Source organism: Lithobates pipiens, unplaced genomic scaffold (assembly GCF_037356315.1).
Source record: "Lithobates pipiens isolate NorthernLeopardFrog02 unplaced genomic scaffold, aLitPip1_a1.2 Scaffold_48, whole genome shotgun sequence".
NCBI lineage: Eukaryota > Metazoa > Chordata > Amphibia > Anura > Ranidae > Lithobates > Lithobates pipiens.
Genome location: NW_027507872.1, coordinates 1,889,361 through 1,907,880, shown reverse-complemented (window position 1 = coordinate 1,907,880; position 18,520 = coordinate 1,889,361). Strand labels below are relative to the sequence as shown.

The following is an 18,520-nucleotide window of genomic DNA, read 5'->3' as shown; positions in this document are numbered from 1 at the left end:
CAGTGCTGCTGGTGGCTTTGTAACCAATCACAGGGTGCGCCTGTCCACCGACTCAGTTGATCGACTGACCTTCATAAAGATGAATTAGTCTTGGATCACCTGCAGCTACCAAGCACCTGAAGCTGATGTAACCGAAAATTTTTTTTGGAAATGTCACATCCCGTCAACACTGCCTATGCTGATGCTGAGTGACTGTCCTGTTATGTTGACTGACTATCCTCTTCCTCCTCAATGATCCCGCTGATATCTTGGAAGAACATTTTTAGTTCTGGGTGATGCCACCAGCCCAATTTTTTAGCCCCTGTTTAACAGGGGAATGTAATTACAATTTGTGATGCAATGCTTTGCAGCAGGGCTCATTCCTGCACTCCAAATATTGTCCTAAAAAGGGTTTGGGGACCTGGCTCCTGCCCCAGGAGACATGGGTCAATGCCAATTTTTTTTTTTTTAAACGGTAGTTTCTTTGGGAGCACTGCTTTTAATGATGATTAAAGTGAAAAAAAGTGAAATATTCCTTTAAATATACACTCTTGGCTTTACACATTATGGGAGAGGTTGCAGTGTTGTGGCACCAGTGCCTAAGGCCCAATTTTTCAGCCCCTGTTTAACAATGTAATGACAATTAAGTCAACAATGTAAGTCTAATTACAATTCTTGATAAAATATTTCACAGCAGGGCCCGTTCCTGTGCTCACTGTGAGGACTTATAGTGTTGTGTTACCAGCACCACCACCACAACACCAAAGGCCCAATTTTTCTACCACTGTTCAACAATGGCATGTAACTCAAATTCTTGATATAATCGTTCACAGCAGGGCACTCCAGCACCCACCAAGAGCCACTTTGAGGGCTTACAGTGTTGTGGCAACACCAACACCTTAGGCCCCCATTTCTGCAGAGCATATAGGGCAGGCCCCTACTTTCAAACATCCAACTTACAAACGTCTCCTACTTGCAAACGGAGGGAGACAACAGGAAGCAAGATGAAAAAAGATGGACAGCAAAAAAAATTATACAGGTGTGATTAACCCTTCCCTATGTTTTCCAAAAAGCTTAAAAATAGATTTTTTGACTGGAGCTACACTTTAAAAATGTACCAGTTCAAAATTACAAACAGATTCTAATTAACACAACAAACCTACACAGTCCCTGTCTTGTTTGCACCACCTGTATACTGCTGTTCTGAGTATATAGGGCCTGGGGGCCCCACGCCTTTCCTTTTTTTTATTTGGGTACGGGGTTCACCTTAATATCCGTACAAGACCCAAAGGGGCTGGTAATGGCGGGGGTGGGGGGGCTCATTCTCAATGATATTCATCCGTATTGCCAGAATCCAGATATTACATTAAAACCGCAAGCAGTTTTAAATGACTTTTTTTCTGTTAAATGTCATTTTGTGCAGGGACTGATCTAAACACGGGAAAAACGTGCCACTTCACAGGCATACTATAGACACCCCCCAGGCATGATATTTAAAGGAATATTTCACTTTTTTTGCACTTTAATCATCATTAAAATCAGTGCTCCCGAAAAAACTGCAGTTTTAAAAAAAAAAAAAATTGGCATTGACCCTTTTTAAGACAATATCTTGCATATTAGCCATTAAAATTACCACTTTTTATTTCGAACGCTCGATTCCCATAGACTTCAATGAAGTTCGCAAGAATTTTCGGTCCATTCAAAAGTTCTGGTGCGAACTGAACCGGATCTTTTATTTATTTATTTATTTATTTTTTTTCAGTGTTGATGTAACTCACAGTAATCATCAGTTACTCACAAGTTACTCAGACAGTGTCCTCTCTACATCCAGTCAGTCTCATAGTCAGACTGCATTTTTTGCCTGTTATACGGCTGCTCCACTCCTCTTCTCTTGCTCAGCTGTCTTCTACACAGCTTGTCAGCACCTGCAGCCTATCACGGTCACTTCTCTGCTTCATAGGAAGGGAAGGGAAGAAAGCACCAAACCGGTATAGTATAGCACAATTTAGTAAGGAAAATACCAATTTAGTAAGGTAAAACAAATAGAACTCACAAGCAGGTGAGAGAGATGATGACAATCCACAGTGAATTGTAATGAGCTGGAAGCTGTGTGGTAGTCCTTGGTGGAGAAGAAAGCCTGCTGTGGTGGGGACCAAATTAGCCTGGAGTCTGTGCAGGGAGACCAGCGTGAGGCTGCCCTGTGGCTGTGAATATATATCTAGAAATCAGATGTCCCCCCAAAGACTGTGTGTCCAGCTGGAATTAGTGAGAGGATCTGTCAGTCCAACCGCTATGTGAGCCAATAGGGATGCATTTCATAAGCTTAACCACACCTCCTTCATGTAGGAGATGTGGTTAAGCTTCCGAAAAGCGTCCCGATTGTGGATTTCCAGCCCACAAATGAATGCAGCCTTGCCAGCACCACAGTGTCAGACATTTTCTACTATCTTACATTTTATATTATATTATTATACATCCGGGGATGCGTATCTTTCAATACCTCTTTTATAACCTGGTATATGACATTTTATCACTGTAGGATGGACTCAGTGTCACCACTGTAATGTTTTTTGGTTACTTCTCTGCTTCCATTGCCTCTCGGTCTGTTTGACACACTCCCTCTTTTGGTCTGGGGCATTCTTACCTGCCGTGTCCTCTGGTCCACTTGTCACCCTTCTCGGTCCCTATGGGTCATCCCTATCCCAATCACTCTAGCTCCACAGCCCATATGATTCTGCATATGGAGGATTTTTAAGTTCTGTTTATTTATTCTATTTATTGATTGAACTAGAAGGGCTTGTGTCTTTTTTAAACTTGAATCCCCTACCTCCAGGATCTGTCTTTCCTGGCCCTTAGCCTTACCCCACGCCCTCACTAGAGGAGTTTTTCCCCTGGCAGTTAGGGGAGTTACTCTGCTCCAGTAATACTGGTACTTGACTGGTTCCCCCAACATCACACAACAGCGCGTACTTGTTGGGATTTTTCAGGACCGGCCTCCTTGCCGCTTTCTCCTCTACCCTTCCTAACTGTCACCCAACTTCTCTGCACTGGTGCCTGCACCCCTGTATCTCCACCCTCCTCTGTGCTGGCCTCTGCCATCACCTGCTGGGTATGTTCCCAACTCTCTTTTAGTATGGAGATTTTTCTCAGTGTTGCCAAATGCTTTCCTAGATTCAGAACCTGGGTGTCAGGGCTGGGCTCAGCCCTTCCTTCCCTGAGTTGGCCGCTCAGCTGTTGGCTAATTTCCAGCTCCTATCTCTCCACAGCTACTCACCTTTTTGTTGATATCCTGCTCGTCACATCTGCCTACTTAAGTCATCCAGCCCAGAGGGTCTCTGCCTTCACCTTGGTCAACATCACAGAGACTATCTTCAGCGTTCCTGTTTAAAGACTTGCTTGGCTGACATCCCTTCTGGTTCCAGATCCTGGTTGCTGTTCCACTACACTGAACCATGACTCTCGGGCTTGGCTGACTATCCATTACAGTTTGGCCATGTTTTGACACTTTGTTCTATTTACTTTTTTTTATTAAACAAGTGTGATTTAACTGTACTTCTATCTCAGTCTGATTTCATGGTTTCTGACAGTAGGCCATGCATTCAGAAGATACAGTCAATCCACTTGTTAGTAATATTTTTTCCAAATTGGATGAGCAGGATCATTGCATGCATCAAGTTTCCATGGCGTTACAAATGCTCCTGTGTCACACGGCTCACCTGGAATCTCCCATTGTGGCTGCTCCGGTACAACCTGTGTTACAGGCCATCCCTGCTGCTGCTCCAGTCTCTGTGCAGGCATCTGCCTCGGGTATTACCTCTTTAAGAGGTATGTCAGGTTCCACTCCACTTCCCCAGAAATTTGGGGGTGATCCAGTTCAATGCAGAGGGTTTCTCAACCAGGTTGAGATATACTTTGAGATGCTTCCCCAGGCTTTCCCACGCACAGAAGCAAATTAGGTTTCATGATACCTTTGCTTTCTGAGAGAGCCTTGGCCTAGGCAAAACCTCTATGGGTGACACAAAAACCTGTTGTCTTGAGTTATCCTGAGTTTGTGGCCTCCTTTTAAAGGGTATTTGACACATGCTCCACTTCTGCTGCCAAATGCCTCATGTCCATGAAACAGAGCACGAGAACTGTTGCCAATTACACCATTGAATTCTATACACTGGCAGCAGAGGTTGCTTGGAACAATGAGGCCCTCATGGCTGCTTTTTCTCATGTTCTCTCAGATGCCGTCAAAGATGAGATAGCAGCCCAAGATATACCCATTGAGCTGGAGAAGTTGATTACATTTGCCATCCTCATTGACTCCAGACTCAGAGAAAGGTTCTCTTTTAAGGTGTGCTTGTGGAAGCCTCCTGTATGCTTGTTTCCAAGCTTTGCAGTCCCATCTGTGCCTCCCTCACCTCCCATGCCCCCTGTTACCGAGTCAGTCAGTGAAGATGAACCCATGCACTTGGGTTTCACGTGTCTTTCTGCCGATGAGAGAACTTTTAGGAGGAGGGAGAGATTGTGTCTTTATTGTGGCCAGGTAGGTCACCTTTTGAAGTCTTTTCCTACCCGTTCAGGGAACACCCGAACCTTGAATCGTTTGTCGAGTTACAGGCTCTAATCGACTCTGGGGCTGCAGGCCTGTTCATTGATGCTGCCTTTGTATTGAAGCACTCTATTCCGCTACAACTGTGTGACACTCCACTTGCCATTGAGGCTCTTGATGGGAGACCTCTACAGACTGCCCATGTGACTCATGAGACTGTTCCATTGTCCATAGCCGTAGGGGCTCTTCAGCATGAGATAATCCAATTCCAAGTTATTTCCTCACCTAAGTTTCCGCTGGTTATTGGTTATCCTTGGTTACAGAGGCACAACCCCTCTTTTGATTGGCTCCATGCTGAGGTTCTCTCCTGGTCGCCACAATGCAGTAAGACATGCTTCCAGAAGGTAGCCAAGGTCCTGTGTACCTCTTCATTCTCCTCCCTGCTAGAGGAGTACGGCAATTTTAGCGATGTCTTTGACAAAGGACAAGCCGGTAACTTGCCTCCACACTGATTGTATGATTGCGCAGTTGACCTTCAACCTGGTGCCATGTATGGGTATGTTGCAGATGCACTTTCTCGAGGTTTCATCGGCAAATCCTCATCTCCTGCTGGTACTGGTTTCTTCTTTGTGAAGAAGAAGAGTGGTGAACTGAGACCTTGCATTGATTATAGGGGTCTTAATCATTTCACGATTAAGAATGCCTATCCAGTTCCGTTGATTACAGAGTTATTTGACCGCCTCAAGGGAGCAACGGTTGATTTGAGAGGGGCATACAATCTTGTGAGGATTAAGGGCGACAAGTGGAAAACTGCATTTTAATACCAGAACAGGCTATTATGAATACCTCGTAATGCCTTTTGGCCTTTGTAAAGCCCTGGCAGTTTTCCAGGAATTTATTAATGATGTCCTCCGAGATTTGTTGCAGTTATGTATGGTGGTTTATCTCTTGTGACCGCTACTTTGTCCCAGAGAGTCTCCATACTGCCGTGCTCCAGACTTACCATTCTCCCAAGGCTGCTGGCCACCCTGGGAAGAATCAACTCTTTTGGGCCATGTCCCAACAATTCTGGTGACCTAGTCTACGTGCTGATGTAACCACCTTCGTAGCTGCCTGTTCCGTATGTGCTCAGATTAAGACTCTATAACACCTTCCAGTGGGCCTCCTACAACCCACACCCAATGGAGAGAGGCCCTGGACCCACCTGTCTATAGATTTCATTATGGAGTTACCCAAATCTCAACACAGTTATCCTTATGGTGGTTGACCGGTTCTCAAAATTCTCTCATTGTATTCCACTTAAGAAGTTGCCCACTTCTAATGAACTGGCTTCCATATTTGCTCTGGAGATCTTTCGATATACGTGGACTACCCAAGGGGATTGTCTCGGACAGGGGTAGTCAGTTTGTATCCTGGTTCTGGCGAGCCTTTTGTGCACAGTTGGGAATTCAGCTTGCTTTTTCCTCTGCTTATCGCCCACAGTCTAATGGGGCAACAGAACGAGCCAATCAGTCTTTGGAGCAATACCTACGCTGCTATATTTCTGACTATCATAACTGCTCAGACCTATTACCATGGGTACAATAGTGCCTTAAATTTTGCTTCCCATATGGTTGGGTGCATACAGTACTAGGTGCATTGGAAGGGGTATGGTCCGGAGGAACGCTCTTTAGTCTCATCCTCGGACCTACATGCCCTTGTCCTCCTCTGTGATTTCTATAGATGTTTTCCCCTCAAGCTTGGTGGTCCTCTGAGGGGGAGGTGTCATTGAGGAGGGGGTACTGTCAGGGCTGGGCTCAGCCCTTCTTTCTCTGAGCTGGCTGCTCATCTGTCGGCTAATTGCCAGCTCCTTAAACAAGTGTGATTTAACTATACTTCTGTCTCGGTCTGATTTCATGGTTTCTGACACTGGGCTTCCAAGGAAGTAACGTGCTCACATTTTGTGCAGCAGTATTCGCCCTCGATCGGATGCTCAAGGAAGGCATACATGCCACAAGATATGCACCGAGTCACATTTCCACACCCGTTGGACATCATACCTACTGATTTAATAGGAATACTCCTAGAGGATTAGAAGTTTTACTCTGCCCGATAAACTGTTAAACTAGCTTCCTGACTCTATATTCTATTCCTAGTTTACACGGCCTCAGTACACAGTTACTCTCGGTACACACCAGTTACAGTACACACCAATTTCTCCCAACTTACCAGTTACTCACCAATTACACACAGTACTCACCAGATGCTTACAGTACTCACCAGATACTCACAGTGCTCACCAGATACTCGCCAGTTATCCACAGTACTCACAGCACTCACCATTTACTCACAATACTCACCAGTTGGTCATGATACTCACCAGTTACTCACAATACTCACCAGTTGGTCATGATACTCACGAGTTACTCACAATACTCAGCAGTTACTCACAACACTCACCAGTTATTCTCAATACTCACCAGTTACTCCTTATACTTACAGTACTCACAATACTCACTTATTCCCACAACTCACCAGCAACTCACCAGTTACAAGTTACTCGATACATACCAGTTACTCAGTGCCCTCTCTACACCCTGTCAGTCTCACAGTCAGACTGCCTTTTTGTAGCTGTTATATGGCTGCTCTGCTCATCTTGTTCAGCTGTCTCCTATAGAGCTTGTCAGCACCTGCAGCCTATCCCGGTCAGTGCACCTCTCTCCCAGAGGAGTCACTTGTCTGCTTCATTGTGTCCCACAATTTAGTAAGTAAAATATCATATAAAACAAATAGAACTCACAAGCGGGTGAGAGAGAGAATGACAGTCCACAGTGGATTGTAATGAGCTGTGAGCTGTGTGGTAGTCCTTGGTGGAGAGGATAGCCGGCTGTGATGGGGACCAAATGAGCCTGGAGGCCATGCAGGGAGACCAGCGTCAGGCTGCCCTGTGTGGCCGTGATCTCATATCCAGAAATCGGATGTTTGCCCAAAGACCATGTGTCCAGCTGGAGTAGTGGAAGGAGCCATCAGTCAAATCACTGTGTGAGCCAATATGGATTTGTTTTGGAGGCTTAACCAGGCCTCCTTCATGAAGGAGGTGTGGTTAATCTTCCGAAACGCATCACGATTGTGAATTTGCAGCCCACAAAATAGGATTTTTATAACAGCTTACCTGTAAAATCCTTTTCTTCGAGGACATCACGGGACACAGAGCCACAGTATTTACTGAATGGGTTATATAGGCACTTCTAGGTGATGGACACTGGCACACCCTAGACAGGAAGTTTAGCTCCCTATATAACCCTTACTGGGAGTACCTCAGTTTTGTAGCAAAGCAATATACGTGTATTAGAAGAGGGGGAGGGATCTCTGTGTCCCGTGATGTACTCAAAAAGGTAAGCTGTTATAAAAATTCTATTTTCTTTTTCATTCATCACAGTACACAGAGCCACAGTATTTACTGAATGGGATGTCCCAGAGCAATGTTATCTAAGGGGAGAGAGACACAAACGTAGGGTGCAATCAGACCTGAGCACCTTATACTGCTGCCTGCAGCACACTGCGCTTAAAGGCGATATCCTCATGCCTTCTCACATCCACCTGATAGAATCTGGTGAATGTATGGACTGAAGACCAAGTTGGGCCTGGTGATGCATTGCCCATGAAGCACTAAAAGCTGGAGGAGTGTGTTTTGATTTGAAAAGGTGGAACTTTCCTCTTCAAACCATAGGCTTGAATAATTACTTGCAGAATCCACTTAGCAATAGTAGATTTCGACGCTGCCTGTCCTTTTATAGGACCTTCAGGCAACAAACAAAACATCAATTTTCCGAATCTGAGCAGTCGCATTCAAATCCAGATAATGTAGTGACTTTTCTTCTGTAGGACAGGGTTCTGGAAAAAATTAAGGCAGAACAATATCCTGGTTAAGGCCTCATGTACACTACTGCTGGTATACGGACGTTTAGGAGCAGTTTTTTCAACTGGTCCTGAACCCTTCTTTATGTTATCTTATCAGTACATGTACACTGGTTTGTTTATAGTCCTTTCTAGGCAGTTGTGTTTAGAGGCTTTTTTTGGAACCCAAAAAAATGCATTTAGAAGCTGTGTTTAGAGGCATTTGAAATGCCAAACACAGCTAAATGCGGCAACTCATGTTTAGCAGCATTTTGTTTACAGGTGTATTTCATTTTTGGCTATTTTGAAAAAAAAAAGTAATTTTTTTCATACACTTCTAGACGTGAACACGGATAAACACTGTCAAGTTAAATCTTTCAGGATAGGTTGAACAACGTCCCGTGTACATGAAGACTAAGGCCCCATGTAAACGGGACGCTGTTAAACGTACGTTCAGAGGAAGTTGGATGCTTTTTTCAACTGCCTCTGAACTCATTAAATTTTATCCTATGTGACCATATACACAGTCTTGTTTATTGCCATTTTTATGCAGTTGCATTTAACAGCGTTTCTTTGGAAGCAAAAAAAATGGGTTCAGACGCCAAACGCGGCACCGGCGTTTAGATGCTCTTTCGTTTATAAGCGTTTTTAAGGGTACCCTATATTTTAGCCTTTTAGACAAAAATATGATGGAAAATGATGAAAAAAATAAAAGGAAAAACAAAAATAATACATCTGTACATCTATATATGTTGTGACAGAGCGAGGCTCTGTCCTTATGAAATTGGAGGAAAAAGAGACACAGACACAGAGTTTGCATATCTGCGGACTGCAAGACTACAGAGTGTAGCGTTTAAATGGAGAAAACTGCTCTGTCAGTTTTCTCCAGGTTTTGCTAGCTCCAAATGGGATTCTGTAGTTTGGAGATCCCTGAGAGTCATGGGTGGGACGGGATCTCCAACCCTGTGTCTGGGTCTTGACGATAGCGAGCAGGGTGTGTGCCCAGCTGCACACAGCCCATATAACGAGGGGCTGTTGGGAGTAGAGTGTGGAGGATGGTGGAGTGTGAGCAGCTTGCTGCTGCTGTTTGAAGACAAGTCTGTGTTTGGAGAGTGGTCTGCCCTGTGGGAGACTGTAGTCCGTGTAAGGGACTGGGAAAGGCTGACAGCCTTGAGAGTCAGGAAGACTAAGGAAGCCAGTGAGTCCAGGGGGCTGGAAAGAATCGATAAATCTGTTGGGAGCAAGCAGAGGAACTGCTGACAATTGAGAGCCAGGTGGCTTGGTATGTTTTCATTTGTGTGCTGAATGAAGTTAAACCCCTGCATGGGATTCCTGGATGGACTATTGCAGTGATGGCGAACCTTGGCACCCCAGATGTTTTGGAACTACATTTCCCATGATGCTCCACTACACTGCAGAGTGCATGAGCATCATGGGAAATGTAGTTCCAAAACATCTGGAGTGCCAAGGTTCGCCATCACTGGACTATTGTTTTGTTTTTGCTTTAATAAACGTGGGCTACCAGGCCCTTAACTATAAATGCCTGCCTGATGTGGACTGAAAATGCATCTAACCACTTGAGCTAAATATATACCTGATCGTCACCAACATCGTCACCAACAGACATTCTTCTGGTGACACACTCTTCCTCATGTTGGTGTCCATGCGTGTCAGACTGGGTCGTACTTTATCAAGTAGAAGATCCAATGTGGCAATGGACATGCGTGTGAAATTAAAAAAATTGTCGGGGTAGGTACGCAGCTGTATGTACATGTTTACAAAATATCCTGCTGACATTCGCTGTGCAATCAAAGGATGGGTCCAATTGCGACGAACTCTGACTCTGGACCAGTCACGCAATTTTCTATGTTGTTCTAGCCTCATCAAGAGCAATGTCAGGAGCATTTCCTCACATATGTTCATTATGGGATCCATTTCCAAAAAAAGCACAGAAATAGAAGCAAATACAAGTAGACAACTGCTGTCTCTGCTGCTACTCACTCTGGTCAAAATGGCTGAAATAGTTAACTTACTTTTTTTTTAGCTTGGGGAGAGTCTTAAATGAGGTAATCTTAATAAACTCTTCTAGACGCAAACACCGTTTTTTTTTTAAATATTTTTTATTGCACACATTAGTATACAGAGCAGTACATCAAAGATATGTAGACCCCCGACAGTAGGAGGAATCAACATTCATTAGGAGCAGTAAAGATTATATACATCCATGTTCTACCCCCATCATACACTAAAACATATGTGCATTTTCTTTTTTTAATTTTTTACAAACAACATAAATGTAAGCCAAAAACCAACTGAATAACCGCACACAGAAAAAAACTCTATTCCCCCCTCTCCCAAGAGTGTCTGCTTTCCAGTGTTATGTTCAGTAAGATACAGAAAAAACTATTCCTGTCCATTTCAAGAAGTGCACCCACTGTCATGCCACCATCCCAGCTCCAAGGCTTGAGGATAATCCTAGATAATCCACTGTTCTATCATGCCTCTTCTTCCAATGTATGCTCAGAATCAACCCATCGGAACCATACCTTCCTAAACTTCTTAGGAGCCCCTCTAGCCTCATAGGTCATTTTATACATCAGCACATCCGCATTTACTATTCTCTTCCGCATCCCCAGTGTTAAACCTTCATCATGTTTCCAGCTTCTGGCAATGAGTTTCCTCACACCAAAAAACAGGATCCTCCGGAACAGAACTCCGGGACAAACGCCACCCATCTCTTCCTGGGCCTAGTAGCTGCAGTCAACACTCCCGGGCCTACCACTCCAAAATATCTAGGGATTCGCTTAGCTGGATCAGAACCTTTTCCAAATCCATGTTCATGGTTTGCTGTTCCTCCACTCTTGTATGTGGCCCTTCAGTCCTATAATTGATTCTCAGTTTGTAGCTACATGAGAGTCTTGGGCCTTTGGTAGCCTACTTTGAAGTAGTGTTGTATGTCCAGTTTCACTCCAGATGATTCCAACATTCTAGCAGTGTGGAATAAGCAGACTTGATTTTTGGACCACTCCATGAATCTGATCTTGACCTACAAAGTCATCTGTTCACAAATGTGAACACCCATGCGATTCAATTTTGGTGCGGACAAAAAAAAGGATCCTGCACGTGTTTGTTCTGAATGCGCTGCAGATTCAGCCATACAGTTTGTATGGCTAATTTTGTATTGCACAGACATCGCGTGTAATCTGCACAGCAATGTGTTGTGAATCACATGCAATGTCTGGCATTGCACCAGTGTGAACCTGCCCTTCTGCTTTCTCCACAGGTGCATTTGAGTGTATTCACACACTGGCTTCTGTGCTAATGTGAAACTGTTGGAAGAATTTGTTGGGCATTCTCTTTTCACTGGCACAGGACTTCTTCGTTTTCTAGATAATTTCAGGGATTTTTAATATTCTTTGCACCTTTTGTGTTCACTTATATAATTATGATTTTATATGCTATTTGTGGTCAATATTTGTAATATAGCGCTGCACTTTTTGATTTTTTTTATATGCTCACTTAATCTGTCAAGCTTTCTTGACGTGTTTGTTATCTGGGCCTGTTGGTAATTGTTTCTAGTGTTGCCCTCCCCTCATTTGGACTTCTTTTGGATGTCCCGTGGTTAAACACTAAATATTTCCTGTATGACAAAGAAGATGGGAGTGGGGGGGGGGGGGGGGGGGCATATAGGGAAACATCTCTACAGCTTTCTCTTTTTGCCAATGTGTCCAATCACTTGAAGCCTATGATTAAAGATTAAGTTTCCTCTATTGTACTACAAGAACCATCTAGCTAAACTAAGGTATTTTTTCTGAAGTTCCAGACTTCAGCGAGAAGTTATCAAAACTAAAGCAAAACAAACTAAACAAAATGATACTGTTTCTTTAACAACCATTCAAATGCCTTTTTTTGTTTTCCAAAAGTAATTAAACCTAAACAATTGCCATAACAACAATTCTATTTTCTTAACATTTAATTTCTTCAATTTTCTATTGTAAGGCTTCATTTTTTATTTTTTGAAATAACAAACATGTCATACTTACCTCCACTGTGCAGTTCGTTTTGCGCAGAGCGGCCCCGATCCTCGACTTCTAGGGTCCCTTGGCAGCTCATAGGATGCATTAAGATGAAAAAACAGGAGGGTTTACAACCCCTTTAAGTTGGTTCTGTTGACTGCTAATGTTTACATCTAGGACCTAAGGTGCAGGAACTGACGCCTAATACTCAGACCGAGTGTAGTACTAATGGCCATGTGGTGCACATCAAATATTAAGAAACAAAATTCACTGCCTTGAGACCTTAGATGCAAAATAGCAGTCAACTTAACATCAATCTGCAATTAATAAACATTTATAAACATAAACTGTGTAAAGCATAGAAGACAAACTATTAATGAGGTATTGTTTAATAAAGTAATATTATTCTTGTAATGTTCTTATTATTCTTATAATTGTCTTTGCAGGTGAATTAAGCAGTAACCATAGTGCATAAGTCAAACCTGGATCAGCCTGGGTCTTCCCTGTCGCAAAGTGCATCATTTCCGGTTTATTAGCTTGACGATGGTCACACTTCATTGGAGTTCCTTCCATTGCTGCTTCTACCCATCATTCATCCTTGCAGCCATGAGCTCACAGGATGCCCAGCTCTCCTACCATTACAAGTCTTTTTGTGGGCACTATGATAGAGTGGAAACAGCACTCGAAAGGCTGGAGGCCAGTGGCTATTACTGGAGCACTCTTTCAGGTACTGATGCTAAAAAGCTCTTATCCAACCAGCCTGTTGGTTCCTTTCTCATCCGTGACTCTTCAGACCATCATCACCTATTTACTCTTAGTCTTCGTACAACTGCTGGAATTACCAACCTACGCATTAAACTTGAGGGCACATCTTTTTACATAGAGACAGTGGCTGGAACAGAGAGCCCCCCAACCTTTCCATGTGTGGTAAAGCTGGTTGAACATTACATGAGATTGACAACAGCAGGGGAGTCTGATTCTAATTTGTGCTACATTGAAGGGAAGGAACAGGCAGTCCCTCTAATGCTTAGGCAACCGTTAAATTGTAAAGTTGTGTCTCTTCAATATTTGTGTAAACAGACAGTGGTGGCCAACATGCCAGCAGGAGCATCTGGCTCTGATGGGTATTTGAAGGAACTTCCTGTTTCTAAGATGCTTCAAAATGCCTTTCAAAACTAGATAGGTTTTATTAAGCTGGGACATTTAAGTGCACTGAAATACCATCATGTCAGTCTTTTAAGAAAACATGTTCACAGCACCCTTGTTTTTTTTTTTTTTTATTACATTTTTTTTTAATTTTTATTATAATGCATACAAACACATAAAATGTCAAATTAATCCATAAAGTATTATGAAATAAGAAAAAAACACAAACCAAACAAACCTCGCACCTCTCGGAATAACTTAGCAAAAAAATATATATATTCTACACATCAGCTTGAGCTCCCTCTGTATCAATCATCGGGCTATGGCATCTTTCTTCAAGCAGTAACAAACTTTCTCTTCTTATTTTTCTTTCCCTCTCCTCTTTTTACCATACATTCTTCTACTCCTTACCCTTCTACCTCGGCTCTTTTCTCCCATCTATCCCTACTACCTTCGCTCCTCTGTACTAGATAAACCATCATATAATTACTAGGTTCTATCCAGTGTGACCATATTTTTACCAAACCTTTGAGGTGTACCTCTATGCTTATATGTTAATTTTTCTCTTTTAAGTATATAATTAAGTTTCTCAACCCATTGGTTATGAGTTAGAGGATCAACAGATGTCCATTTTTGTAGAATAACTTTGCGTGCTAAGTAGCAAGATCAAAAGTCTTATCCACATAGTATGCACCTCTAATGGTATTGCTCCGTCAGGTATTATACCAAATAGTGCAAGTTTGGTCATCCCTGTTATCTCAGTGAAGCATAATGAGTTATAAATACTTTTTCCCAATATGGATGAAGCTTTGGGCATCGCCATAGCAGGTGGATGAGAGAGCCGTTAAATAGAGAACATTGCAGGCATAGTGGTGTTGTATATTTTCTCCGAGTTTTTGTGGAGTATAATGAGCTCTATATATAATAAAAAATAGAGGTAGCCTTTGGAAGGCCGAGAGAGATGTCCTAGTAAGTGTTTCCAGGGCACATGTCCAGTCCTCCTCATCTGAATCCTCTATATCTCCTTGCCACCGACCCAGACTATTTTTATTTCGGTATTATCCATTATTTGTAAATTAGAATAAAGATCTCATATTAATCCTCGTTTCCTACACTAAAGTTGCCTTTGTTAGTATTTTAGACTGTTCATACTGTAATTGGACTTTTAAACTTTGAATTTGTAATGCATGATGTATTTGAAGGTATTGATAAAAATCATTGTTTATTAGCTGATAACGGTCTTTTACTATATTAAGGGAGTAAAACATCCCCTTCATATAACTGGTACAGAAATATAATACCCGCCTTTTTCCAGTCTGAGAATTCCGGGAGTTTAATTCATAAAGGCAATAGTTATCCCATATGGGCATCTGTTTTGTATAACCCTTATGTTAAGTAATATTTTGTACTGCTTCCCATAGTTTTTGACTCATATAGAAAGTAGGGAACATTTTTTTATTCTAAAAATGGTGAGCTACTATTAATTGAACTAAGGAGTATTTTTTAAATTAGGAGGCTATTATCTTTTGTGTGGGGTCCTCCATATCCACTGCCTCCCAACCATGCCAATGTTGTAGAGAGGGATTATTTTGGAATTGGACTTATCAATTTTATTTAAGAACCACATCCCTAGATTTTATCAATGAACAAGGAGGATACATGAGATTTTTTTGATGCAGAGTAAGTTACCAAAACATCAAATATAACGTTTAAAAGTTTCTTATTTTGAAACCTAAAATAAAAATTATATTGGAAGCTATAGCAATAAGCAAGTACAATGTGATATAATATTATCAAGACAGCATATCATGTAGACTTCCCACCATGTTTTGCCCATATTTCGGGCTTCTTTAGGGGATGCCATCCAGTTTTGGGGTACAGGCCTTCTTTCAAAGAAAATAAGAACATAAGCATAGTGCATGTGCATATCATACTCTGTCAATCTAATATTGCATATCATATATAAGCATATACAGCATAATAATCAATTTTTCCAAAATATACATCATATTACAAGCATGTGCATCTCCAAAGCCAGAACAGTGCCCCTTACCTATATCTTCTATAGTAGATCCAAACACTGCTACAATTTTAGGACACTTTACTGCGTCAAAGAAACCACATGTAGCAAGCGGGCACAGAACTATTATCAAATAGTATCAAAGATATTATGTTCCAGAGAAAGCAAAATATGTTAACTGAAGGGTCAATTTACAAAATAAATTCTGCAGTGAATTAAATTCCAAGGATGAAAAGGCCACCCTCTCAGGTGTTTGTCTCCAAAGCTAAGCATAAATCAGGGAATAGAACATCAAAAGACAGCAATTGGCTTTCAAAAAAATCATTAGAGTAAAGGACAGCTTAAAGGTAGTTCAACAGCAGAAAAAGGGTACTTAAATGAGTAAAGTTTGCTTCAAAGTACTCAGTAGCAAGATCAAAAGTTTAAACAAGACAGCACAGAAGAGTGAAAGTGAAACCAAGGTTCCCCCTATATGACAAAGCTTCCAATGGTTTAAGAGGTCATCCCTAGGCTCCTACAGTGTCTGTTCGTTGGAGCCAGTGGTCTTTTATACCCCCCATCTGGTCCTAAGACTGGAAGTGGATGTGAATACTGTCCTGTGCGTGCGAGAACTGCATTGCTTCGGTCAGTCCATCCGTCGCTGGCTGGTCCTATGACTCAACAAAAAAAGACGGTGAGGGTGACTCCGTCTGGTGGTGGGGGGGGAGATGACTCTCATAGAAAGAGATCCACATCCGTGGATGAGCTAAACAGGACACACTGGACTGAACAGTGTAACTGGCGTCCTGTCAGTAGGACACAGACGCCCTGGGCTGTCCATATGGTCGCCTTTAATACATGAAAGAAACATGAACACAGGGTAATCCGATCACTGTAAATATGGATGGACACTAACTAAAGAGAAAGAGGGTCAATGGTCAATAGGGTAAGGCAATGTCCCGGTTATGCAAACGCACATACATTTACAATCATAGAATCATATAATAGAATCATCCAATCATAGAATCATATTGCGTCCACCTTCCCACTCTATCCTCAACTCCCTAACCCACATTTTCAACCTTTCCCTCTCCTCCAGCACCTTTCCTTCCCCGCTCAAACATGTACTGGTTACCCCCATACTCAAAAAACCCTCACTAGACCCCACCTGTTTGAGCAACTTAAGACCCATCTCCCTGCTCCCATTTGCCTCCAAGCTCATCGAACGCCTTGTCCATGACCAAATGAGTCGCTACCTCATGGACAACAACCTTCTCAACCCCCTACAGTCTGGCTTCCGCCAACACAAAATTCTATTGAAGCTGCCCTACTAAAACTCACCAATGACCTACTAACTGCTAAAAGCAACGGCCACTACTCCATACTCATACTTTTAGACCTCTCTGCTGCCTTTGACACAGTTGACCACCCGCTCCTCCTGAGCAAATTACACTCCCTTGGACTCCGCGATTCTGCTTTATCCTGGTTCTCCTCCTACCTATCTCAGCGCACTTTCTGTGTCACTTAAAACTCCATCTCCTCCGCTCCCTTTCCTCTTTCTGTTGGGGTACCCCAGGGTTCCGTTCTTGGGCCCAGAGGCATACCTAGGGTCTCCAGCACCCTTGGCGAGAATCTGTATCGGTGCCCCCCCACTATACATTGTCACCCCCGTCACACACGGACCTGAACACTACACACTGACCAGACCACCACACACTGACCTGACCGCCACACACTGACCTGACCGCCACACACTGACCTGACCGCCACACACTGACCTGACCGCCACACACTGACCTGACCGCCACACACTGACCTGACCGCCACACACTGACCTGACCGCCACACACTCACCTGAGCGCCACACACTCACCTGAGCGCTACACACTCACCTGAGCGCTACACACTGACCTGAGCGCTACACACTGACCTGACCACCACACACTGACCTGACCACCACACGCAGACCTGAACACTACACACTGACCACTACACACTGACCAGACCACTACACACTGACCTGACCACCACATACTGACCACTACACACTGACCAGACCACCACACACTGACCTGATACCACACACTGACCACTACACTACACAGTGACCAATACAATACACACTGACCAGACTTACTGACTGCTCCCTCTCCCCAGACCATGTCCAATCCCCCGGGTCAGCAACACGACTCCCAAAACACGGTGGCCAAAGTTCAGGGACACAGATCAAACTCACTGGTGCGGAATGTCGCCCCCACAAAAGTTGTGCCTGGCCCCACAGCCCCCCTCACTACGCCAAGGGAAGAGAGAGATAGAGAGAGAGAGAAGATAGGGAGAGAAGAGAGGGATAGAGAAAGGAGGGAGAGAAGAGAGGGATAGAGAAAGGAGGGAGAGAGAGAGGGATAGAGAAAGGAGAGAGAGGGAGGGATAGAGAAAGGAGAGAGGGAGAGAGAGAGAGAGAGAGACAGAGAGAGAAAGGAGAGAGAGGGAGAGAGAGAGAGAGAAAGGAGAGAGGGAGAGAGAGAGAGAAAAGAGAGAGAGAGAGAGAGAAGAGAGGGATAGAGAAAGGGGAGAGAGCGGGAGAGAGAGAGAGAGGAGGGAGAGAGGAGAGAGAGAGGAGGGAGAGAGAGAGAGCGAGGAGAGAGAGGGGGAGAGGGAGAGGAGAGGGGGGAGAGGAGAGAGAGACAGGGAGAGAGAGACAGGGAGAGAGAGAGGGGGGAGAGAGATAGAGAGAGAGAGAGAAGAGAGAGAGGGAGGGAGATCAGAGAGGGGAGAGAGAGAGGGAGAGAAAGAGAGGGGAGAGAGAGAGGGGAAGAGAGAGGAAGAGAGAGGGAGGGAGAGAGAGGGAGGGAGAGAGGAGAGAAATAGAAAGGCAGAGAGAGGGCACAGAGAGAGAGAGGTGTCAGGGACAGGGTCTGGTCACAGTGCTCACTCACTTGGATGGTCCACATTCCTACAGATGCAGCA

At 43.6% G+C, this 18,520-nt stretch overlaps 1 protein-coding gene across 2 annotated transcripts in view; it reads left to right on the top strand.

The window, feature by feature from the left end:
• SOCS3 (suppressor of cytokine signaling 3) overlaps window positions 1-14,653 on the top strand; it is a 482,856-nt gene extending 468,203 nt beyond the window's left edge. For both annotated transcript variants that reach the window (XM_077467168.1, XM_077467167.1), the window contains one exon: window positions 12,855-14,653. In XM_077467168.1, coding sequence (XP_077323294.1) covers window positions 12,952-13,587 — 636 coding nt within the window. In that variant the 5' untranslated portion in view covers window positions 12,855-12,951 and the 3' untranslated portion in view covers window positions 13,588-14,653. The remainder of the gene's footprint in view (window positions 1-12,854) is intronic.
• The last annotated feature ends 3,867 nt before the right edge of the window (window positions 14,654-18,520 follow it).